Source organism: Etheostoma cragini, chromosome 12, assembly GCF_013103735.1.
Source record: "Etheostoma cragini isolate CJK2018 chromosome 12, CSU_Ecrag_1.0, whole genome shotgun sequence".
Classification (NCBI taxonomy): Eukaryota; Metazoa; Chordata; class Actinopteri; order Perciformes; family Percidae; genus Etheostoma; species Etheostoma cragini.
In genome coordinates, this window is record NC_048418.1 from 3,067,332 (window position 1) to 3,077,695 (window position 10,364).

At 41.2% G+C, this 10,364-nt stretch overlaps 1 protein-coding gene and 1 long non-coding RNA gene across 3 annotated transcripts in view; both read right to left on the minus strand.

Moving 5' to 3' along the window:
• Nucleotides 1–2,868: 2,868 nt before the first annotated feature.
• Nucleotides 2,869–10,364, minus strand: part of LOC117954680 — a 12,265-nt gene continuing 4,769 nt past the window's right edge. The window contains exon 3 of the long non-coding RNA XR_004658870.1: nucleotides 2,869–2,879. This is a non-coding gene — a long non-coding RNA (uncharacterized LOC117954680). The remainder of the gene's footprint in view (nucleotides 2,880–10,364) is intronic.
• Nucleotides 4,345–10,296, minus strand: ttpa (tocopherol (alpha) transfer protein). 2 transcript variants are annotated; one of them, XM_034888603.1, is made up of 6 exons: nucleotides 10,047–10,296; nucleotides 7,703–7,856; nucleotides 6,477–6,670; nucleotides 5,582–5,692; nucleotides 5,216–5,455; nucleotides 4,345–5,180 (listed from the first exon to the last, which is right to left on the minus strand). In XM_034888603.1, the coding sequence occupies exons 1-5, from the start codon at nucleotides 10,224–10,226 to the stop codon at nucleotides 5,225–5,227; spliced, it is 870 nt and encodes a 289-aa protein (XP_034744494.1). In that variant the 5' UTR covers nucleotides 10,227–10,296; the 3' UTR covers nucleotides 4,345–5,180; nucleotides 5,216–5,224. The 2 variants fall into 2 exon arrangements, with proteins under 2 accessions (XP_034744494.1, XP_034744493.1); XM_034888602.1 differs by having other exon boundaries at nucleotides 4,345–5,455.

Here is a 10,364-nt window from a genome sequence, read left to right on the forward strand (position 1 = left end):
TGGGACACTAAACTGCACCTCGAAAGGAGCCGGTTGAGGTGGTTCTGGGATCTGGTAAGGATGCCTCCTGGGAGCCTCCCCAGGGAGGTGTTCCTCTCCGACCTCCTCCATCCATACACTCCACTCTGAAACCTCTTTTCCTCAGACACTGGCCCGATCTCCATTCCCCACAGCACACTCTGTACCTTTGGAGACAGAGCCTTTAGTGTTGCAGCGCCATCCCTCAGCAACACTCTCCCTGCAGGTGTTTGAAATGCTACATCCCAGGAGGTTTTAAAAAAACTCCTAAAACACCACCTGTTCACTACAAACTATAACCTCCCTTAGCTTAGCCACAGTTATTCTGTGTAAGTGTCCATGAGTTTGATGAAAGGCGTCATGTAAATAGGTTATTATTAGTATTGTTATTATTATTTAATGCTATGCATTACTAGCGACATTTTTGTCTATGTCACAATTTAGGTTGTTAAGACATATGGGGATTTTTTCAGAAGAAAAAGGAAGTACTTGATCAGTTTTACACCATATCTGCTTTCTGAGATTCAAACCTAATCTCAGCCACCAGACAATCCCACTCAACTTCATGATCGCTTTAGCGTTGACGTGTTGATCAACAGGATCAGCCGATACCTTAACAGATGGATAACCAGTATAAAATATATATCTACTGTATATCTACTAGGATATACAGAGGCCGTATGATCCGATATTGTCACGATACAATCTTATTGCGATTTTAAACATATTGCAAACATATTGCAAATATGTCTTTATTCCAACTTGTCGTGGACCAAGCAGTCAAAAAACACAGGATTAAAGTTCAAAAGGTTAGGTTTATATCCCCCAAAACAAATATTCGTAAGTAAATAAGGGAGAGTTGTAGGGCCCTTAAAAAGGTCACTCTGAAAATAAGGACAACATGAACACTAAACACAACTTCTGACTAAAAACATGCGTTTGCTGAGAATTTAGTTTTTGTTGGGTTTTCTTGCTTGCACTCACGTGTACATGTTAACAAAAACCCACATAGAACCGAATCCCCGACATGTTGCTACACACCATTTAGTTACAACTTTATTTCATCGAGCCATGTTCATGTGTGTAAATCCTGCCTGTCTACTCATTACCAGGCGTACACAAAAGACCTGTCCAGTTTCAAAAACATCTTCAATCATATTGTATACATCACATTAGTGTAAACACTTCAAAAATCACATAAGAACATCATAACTTGAGCTTCTGTATTTGCTTTTCCTTCATTACCACTGTATGTGCCCAGAAAGACTCAAGGGCCGACTCTATACATTCATTCTTTTTCTTAAAGGGCAACGTAAACATATAAATATTCTGCTCTTATTGACCTTTCATAGGATGTTTTTCTATTAATTATTTAGCAATATAACATTACAAAACTTGGCAATTAGTGCAATATAACATTAAACATATTCCAGATTCTGAAACCATTCATGAAAAATAATTAAAACTCAGCAAAAAAGTGAACAGCAAATTCAGTTTTTTCGTTTTTCATTTTTTACAATACTTACATACTAATATTTACTAATACTACAATACTTGGGTGTATTGCATGTGCATAATATTGGTCCGGACAGTTAAAGGTTTCTTGTCATATCAAAAGTTAAATATCCTGGACCAGATCAAATAGACGTGGTTGGGTAGTAATGGATTACAACAAAACAAGGAACCGTACTCAGCCCAGATTACATTAGAAACATGTGCAATTAGATTCATTCATTGTCAAGGCTCGCTTGATTATATTTTGTACTAACCTCTTTAAAACAATTTTAAAATAAGTAAACCTTACAGTAATGTTTATAACACCATGTTTTAGGAGCCTTATTAGATTTGACCAATTAATGCCGAATATGTTTACTGGTATATCAAAATAAGTTACTACCTTCAGGTTGCCAGGTTAGTGGGGACTTATCTGTTACTATGTTTGTTTCAATTTTCAAGATTGTTTTTGGGCATTTTAGGCCTTTATGTGACAGGACAGCTGAAGACATCAACGGGGGGGTTTGAGGTCGTAGTAAAACCGGACCAGCTTTGAGGTCCGGTTTTTTAAACCTTTACACATGGGCGCCCGCTCTACCAGCTGAGATATCCGGGCACCCTAGTTTGTGTTTTGTTATTGATGATTTATGAATGGAGTTTTTATTCCTTTTTTTTTTTACATTGAAAATGGGGAATGAGTTAATGAGTAAGTTCTCCTCTCGCATAACAAGAGCAAAGTCCTCCACGTGGACTTTGATTTTAAAAAAAACAGCACAGACAGAAATGTGAACAAAGAAACAGCATCCCAGGTTGTGGAAACACTCAGTACAACTGTAGAATAGAGCTGCAAAGATTAAACGATAAGCTATCAAATATTAAATGAAATAAACTGTTAAATATTTTTAAAAATCCAGACTCATCTGTTTGGGATACTTTGATCCATAAAAAAAAAAAATACTCAAATACTCTGATTCCAGCGTCTTAAAGGTGCATTATGAGTTCCTGCATGGTCACTTCTGTTAACGTTCCAAGTAAATTCAAAACAAAACAGAGCAAGCTAGCCCCTCCCCCATGTTTCTTTAACTGTCACTAACCCCCACCCCCTCCTCCTACCATTAGTCGGTGATTAGGTCCAGTGGTTTGTTGTATTTTGGTGCACAGCCTGTGCCTTTAGTTCAGGGTTCAGGGGGCAGATGACAACGATTTGAGACATAAATGAAATCATGCTGAAACCAAGTACAAACTCATAGTGCACCTTTAAATGGGAATATATTCGAATTTCTTCTCTCCTCTGTGACAGTAAACTGAATATCTTTAAGTTATGGACAACACAAGACATTTGAGGACGTCGTCTTTTTCACCATATTCTGACATTTTCCAGAACAAACCCCTAATCGATTAATCGACAATGAAAATACGTGTTAGTCGCAGCCCTACTGTAGAATACACACAGTACACTTGTAGTATGTGCCAGTACTGTGTTTGTAAGTGTCTTTTGATTTGACCGTGTGCAAAAGTGAAATATGCAAAAGACATTTCATCTGCTCTGAAAATGTTTGAGATGTTTCAAGAGTAAAAAATAGTGGAATTTGAGCGACTCAAAAATGTTGTGGTTGCATTCTTTTTGTTAGCATAAGGTGCAAGATTTACAACGGTTCATTTGGGAGTCATCCAAAAGTATTCAGATTAGATCACATTTGCTTCGTAATCCAATAGATTACATGACTAAATACAAAAACCAGCCAAAGTGTAATTTGTAATCAGTGACTGATATTGACTGTAAAATTAATGGACAGAGCATGTCTGACATCACCCACGGGTGTGTGGAGATCTGCTACGAGTCGTGAGGTTGCCGTTACGGGTGCAGCCATCTTGGTTGCAGATGTGACGATTGTAGACGAGAGGGAGGAGCGAGTGAGGGGCGAGGGAGGGGCGAGGGAGGAGCGAGGGGGGGCGAGGGAGGAGTGAGGGAGGAGCGAGGGAGGAGCGAGAGAGGAGCGAGGGAGGGGCGAGGGAGGGGCGAGGGAGGAGCGAGAGAGGAGCGAGGGAGGGACGAGGGAGGGGCGAGGGAGGAGCGAGGGAGGAGCGAGGGAGGAGCCCTTACACTACGTTACGTTACACACTTTCACCAGCAATCAGATCATAGTCACGCCATAAAACACCTGCTTTATCACAGATTTTAAAATCAACAAGACCATAATTAAAAAATTGAAATCATTCTGTGTTGCAGAAGACTTAAAACTAGTGATCGAGATCATAAACACATTATGGAAATGTTTACTGAGGTAATAAATCAAGTGAGAAGTGGGTCACTTTCTCATAGACTTCTACTTGTATGTGTCAGAGCCGCAAAGCTGAATCAATTAATCGAGAAGTTTTCAACTACAAATGAATTGCTAACTATTTTGATGATCAATTTGAGTCATTTTCTTTGAGAAAAAAAAAGAAATATTATCTGATTCAAGTATCTTAAAATGTAAATATTTTCTAGTTTTTTCTACTCCTGTGTGACATGAAAAATAATTTCTTTGAGTCGAGATATTAAATCACAAATGACTCATCTTTCCTAACGTAGTAGGGTTAATAATAAGTTACAAACTAATTTTTATCCAAATGAGCCGTCCTCCAGCCTGAAGAAACGGGTCAAATTTGACCCGCAGACAACAGGAGGGTTAAATAAGGTAGTGTCTCCAAACGTACCTTAGTTATAACTTGTCTCATCCTAGTTGTACTACAGCACTTACTCTAAAAAGACGTTTGGAGCATGGCTTAGTTATTTTTTTGTCAGCTGACCCCAGGGACATCAAGAGGGACATCAGCCTCTTCCTGTCACTCTTGAAAAAACAAACTAAAAAAGAGCGAATGTCTACATCTATTAAAAGATGCAAATTCTTGTTTAAGTCAGATTTCAATGAGCAATGTAGCGAGGAAGATGGATCACAGGCGCACATAAATCCAACAGATGGACCGGTGCTGAAATGTTGTAAAGCAGCACAGACGCTCTCTGGATATGCAGTCAACACCTTGTGTCTCATCATAATACAACTGTTAGCTCATTGGCCGCCTGACTGCGGGGTGGGGGATGGTGTGGCTGCGTCACAGAGCTCGAAGCAGAATGGAAACAAGGGAGTGTGGAGAGTTGCGTGGGGACACATTTGGAGGAAAACAGGCCGCACAGCAAGTCCAACGTTTCCTTAATTAGTCGCTGTCTCCTTTCCTTTTCCCTTCTGTCAATGTCTTTTAATGTCTACTAAATAAACTGTCATTTAAGTGACTGAAGTTTCCACAGAGTGACAAGGGAAGGAGCCGGTTCGGCCTGCCGGCAGCACCATGGCGCCAGAGCAGAGGTCCAGCCGAGGAAGCAGCGCTCCGAGCCGGGGGAGCAGCAGCGGACGGACCGGGATCTGGAAAACCAGGTGGGGGCGTGCTTTAACTCGTCCCAGCTGGCGGGTTAATCATTTAGTTTACTGAATTAAGATGTAGGACATAACCAAGCTCTGATGAAATCTAGACAAACGTAAGCTATTACAGGGTTGGTCGTGGCGTGACACTTGAGCGAGTATTGACGAGGTAAGGCCTCAAAGATGGCTGCCACAGAGTGGGTTTAGTTGTTTTGATCCAAGGTAAAGAAAAACCAAACAAATACAGCAGCGTGTAATTGTGATCTGGGGGGGGGGGCTGCAATTCCAAACATCATCCCTCTAAGAGTCTCTCATTCTCCCTTTTCCTCTGAGATCAAGGAGTCCTCAGGAGTAGTAGCGATGTCGCCTGTCGGGTGAGAGGCAATCTGCTGCAGGAGCATCTCTGATTGAAGCAGCTGATTGGTCCAGTCCTGACATGCCCTCTCTATGCCAGGCCCCTCCCCTCCGTATTCTGGTGGCAGGACGGACGGGGAGAAGAAGTCGCTTAAAGTGTTGTGGAAATCAGCGCCGTGCATATGGATCTACAGTAGGGAGAAAGATGGAGAGGGAACTTGACTTTAAAGACCAGTTTCCAGTCATTGTCTTTGTGTCTAAAGATGGGTTTCTTTGCATTGCGGTGTAATCAGTGTGATAAACAGGCTGCGGACCCTCTGTCTGATCTTATCTGGCAGGAAGGGACGAATCATGGCGAAGAATGGCCGGAAGAACATTGGCTCGTTGACCAGGTGGATTCCTCTCACTTTCAGTGGAAAAGAGTCCTATACAAGAAGACACAAACACGTACAAGGACGGGTGTAGAAACAAATTGAGCAGTTTACTTGGTCAGCCAATCAAGTCTACAAAAAAGTATGTAACAGAAAATAATGGTTATATCAAACACTCATGGTGCATTCACACCATGGCGTTCTCCCCAAATTCTACGGCATAAAGACATCAATGCAAAGATGTGATCAGATGTGACCTAGTGGCACGACTCAAATAATAATGTAAATACACATTACATTAATCAAGCCCCTGTACTCTGTGCAGGCCACTCTTGGGGCCAACTAGAGAAAATTGCACAGGACCGGAGTGCCTGGAGAACCCTTGTCGGCGGCCTATGCCCCAGGAGGGGTAGTAGGCTGTGAAGTGAAGTGTACTCTGTGCAAGAAATGCATGCACAACTACTGTATGTCTTAGAGTAAGAAATAGTATGACTTTAACAGTGTATTGTTTTTGCCGTGTTCCTTATATGTGACTGGAAGGTTGCAGTGATGCCATTCCCACGTCCTGCCTGTGGTGTAACATGCTGTCAAAATGTGGTTAGTTGAGACTTCAAGTTCTCCTTCTTTGATAGAACATGTATTAAGGTGTTGGCTCTCATCTGCCTAGAAATCAAATGTAATTGTGGATAAACCTATCCGTCAAGAGATATATTTTGATCAGCAATTGTGTTAAACTACAATTATCATAATGCCACTACATGATGTCATCAAAAGTTAGGTGTCCAGCTGCATAGCACATGGTGAAAGTGGTAGATGGTTGTATTTGTGTTAGGCCTACCGAAAGCACAGAGGATATCTTTCTGGCGAGGGAAGGGTTGATCTGCAAGGCGTGTCCAAGACTCCAGCCCTGCAAGTCAAATATGGCCTTCAGACCCTGTCTCTGTGTCTCCTTCTCCATGGAGATGATCTCTGATGTCATCAGGCTGACCCTGAACACCTGGAAGGCCGACCAGTCTTTTGGGATCCACTGTCCTGCAGACAGATACAGACGTGTGGCTGCACTTTCATGGGATACAATCAATCAGTCATTGTAACCAAAATTGAATCAGTCTGTTGCTCGGGGTTTTAGCTTTTATCTTAGGTTCCAACAGAAAGATTGGCCAATCAACTATAAAGGAAAACATATGCTGTAGGTTTCTACAGTGGGACTGCCAGTAACTACCACTTCTTAATCATGCATTTGAACTAAAGTTTGACTCAGGAACATTCACAAGGTTGCAAATTACACGAGAGACACGCTTTGAGGATCATGACGAAGTCACATTTGACCCATTTTCAATGTTTTGTAAATATAGGTTTCTTTTAACCAAACTGCCTTAAAATAATAGTTTAAATGGTTTCAAAACAGTATCGACACTAAACGTTGACATGTCCCAGTCTGTGATCCACTCAACATCCTCTGACCTTAACTATTAGTCCAAATAAATTATAATTTCGGCATCTTTTTCTTACTCAAAAATAAAGTGTAATGTCATATGAATTAGATTTTTCAATCATGAATTAAAAGAAATGTTGACAAAGGTGACAAAAACTTTTAAAAAGCGTCAAAAGCATAGAAAAAAGTGACAATAAAAAAGTTAATTTACAATTTTAACCCAGGAAAAGTCCACTGGAATACAACACAAGGGTTAAGAAAACATCTTCATTAATTTGACAACACACATGCAGCATTAGGCAAACACGCTGCAAATACACACAACACAACCAAATACACAAACGCTCTGAAATGATGCTGCCTTTAAATTTGGTTGGAAACGTCGTCATTTATAAACAATCTGACGGAAAACAGTACGTTTGAAATATAAAGTCCACTTGTGCTACATTGGGGTTTGAAAGAAGACAACTTGAAGACACACACACACACACACACACACACACACACACACACACACACACACACACACACACACACACACACACACACACACACACACACACACACACACACACACACACACACACACACACACACACACACACACACACACACACACACACACTAACCAATCCTGTAGATGAGCACCCTGCTGCCGGTGCGGTCCCGCTGTGGGAGGACAGTGTGGTACGTTGTGTTGAGGAGCCCGAGCACCGAGGAGGGGGACAGACAGGTGCTGATCTCAGGACTCTCCCTCCGCCACCGCTGGTAGTTCAGGAGGAGCTGCACAAGACATATGCAACGTTCAGGGGCATCAGGGAATCGAGAGGAATTCATGGGATTCTATCAGCACCGGTGCATTTAGGACGATTTAAACTGCAAAAACAAATCAACTAGTTGTCAAGTATTAAATTAATCGCTGACTATTTGGATAATCAATTAATAGGTTTCATTCATTTGTTATGAGAAAAATAAAGTTTAAATGATCTGATACCAGCTTGCTAAATGTGAATATGTTGAAGTTTCTTCACTCCTCCTATGACAGTAAACTATGCTGTGGACAAAACAAGACATTGGAAGACGTCATCTTGGGCTTTGGGAAACACTGATTGACATTTTCTGACATTTAAAAGATCAAACAACTAATCTCTCAATCAAGAAACTATTTGACAGATTAAATCGACAATGAAAATAACCGTTAGAGAAGATATACGTTCCAGGAGTTGACACATATGAAATTGTATCTATCCTGTAATCTGTACCAAACCGTCATAGTCAATGCTCCTGCTGCTGGAGATCAAACAGAACCAATACAAATACAGGCTCGGGCTGTGATAAGAGTGTGATAAAAACTAACTCTAAGGACTATTTGTGTGGTAAAAGTCAGAGTCAGTGTGTACTGGTGACTTGAACCACTGATACACAGGCTGCTGAGCTCCGTCCCAGTTGGACGAGCTCCAGCTGTTTACAGATGAAAACAAGCGACTAAGCCTTCCTGTTGAACCCAGAACTGACTGGACATGCTCAAATGTGTACAGTGTCTGTTGTAGTGGTGGAAAAAGTACTCAGATCAGAAGTAAAAGTACAAATACCACACTGTTACTATATACAAATATATACTTTGTTACAATTAAAATTCCCACGTTAAAAAATACTACTTAAGTAAAAGTAGGGAAAAGTACTAAAAGTATTAGACATACTCAATATAGAAACATTTTAGAAATGATCAAAACAGTTCCGTGAAGTGTTTAATTGGCTAATTATATCAGCTGTAGGCTACTTGTAGGCCTATATACTGTGGGTAGTTTATTTAAAACATTGTATTTTATCAACTACACGTGTTTTCTGTGCAAATATCTTAATTTGTGAAGTAACTAAAGCTGTCCGATTAATGTGATGGAATAAAAAGTACAATATTTCCCTCTGAAAGAAGAAGGGTGAGAAGAAAATACTCAAGTACAGTGTGAGTACTACAATTTGTACAGTACATGATAAAGGTACTTAGTTACATTCCACCACTGGTCTGTTTACTTTATCTTACTTAAGAGTTTTGTTGTGTTGATGTAATATTAAAGAGGAATTTGCTTGTCACAGTTGCAAGGAAAAAGGAAAAGGAAACTGTACCAACTACTGGCCAACCCCTGAGCTGTGTGCTTTAATAAGACTGAACACAGTCCACTGATTACTGGCATCCAGGGCTCCCTATTAGCACCAGCCAAATGTTGGTGAAACATGTAAGTGGAAGGTAGATTTCCTTCACTCACCAGCCCAAAAGGTATTGCTAATCTAATGAGTGGCTGGGAAAATGTGAACATTCACTAACCCTTTGGCTCGTGGACAAAAAAGTTAATTTTGCACCCTGCTGGTGTCGGTCAGTTGTTGTGAAAGTAAAGTAGGCCTAGAATAAATTACCTTTACACTGTACTTGGATACAGTAGCCTTGACTACAGTAGTCTACTGCCTATTCTATTGAAGAAGTATTTGAGGTCCTCTAGCACTAAATTTAAACCAGCTGCATGTGGACATAAGCCTTACTATGTGACACTGCCATAGGCTACTATTACTATTATTATTATTAATAATAATAATAATGTTCACGATAACTAATCTTGTTTAGGGACATGCTGTTAAGTTCATACTTTTGTAAACAATAACCATAGTTGTCTACACATTAAAGCCTAACCTATTTTTAATGAATCCAAAAAGTCATGTCAGTAACATTTTTGCAACATGCTGCTATAAAAACGCACCTAAAGTAAACCGACTCGTACACTTAAGCTTTTGTTTTTCCGGTAAATGCCCAATGTAGCTTACTGGAGAAAAAAAACTAAGTCAAATGAAAGCGACTTCAGTCAATAAACGACTAAAAACAGTTTCTTAAACTCATTTCAGCCTCTGTACCCTCGGGTACTTCCAGAAGGCTCTGCGGTGTGTGGTTGGTTTTCCCAGCGAGGGGAGCGTGGCGTAGGCTACCTTCAGAGAGAGCTCCACGTCGATGTCTCTGGCCCGCAGAAACTTGAGGAGGAACTGGTCGGAGAAGGTCCTGACGGCGGACAGCTCGCGGGCCTGCAGGGCTCTGCGCCGCAGGCCGCTCACATACGGCCCGAGCTGCTCCGAGTCGTCCGGGAACTCACCGAGCTGAGCACCGTACATGTCGCTCCCGCGCTGGTATGGCAAACCCCGGCTACATTTAACTATCAGTGGGCCGCTACTGGAGGGAGGGAGAGAGAGAGAGAGAGAGAGAGAGAGAGAGAGAGAGAGAGAGAGAGAGAGAGAGAGAGAGAGAGAGAG

Coding starts and splice junctions, on each gene's coding strand:
- ttpa (XM_034888603.1), bottom strand. CDS start 10,226: ATGTACGGTGCTCAGCTCGGTGAGTTCCCGGACGACTCGGAGCAGCTC. Junction 6,671..7,702: donor GGTGCTCATCTACAGGATTG/GTTAGTGTGTGT, acceptor ATCTGTCTGCAG/GACAGTGGATCCCAAAAGAC. Junction 5,693..6,476: donor AGATATCCTCTGTGCTTTCG/GTAGGCCTAACA, acceptor CTTCTTGTATAG/GACTCTTTTCCACTGAAAGT.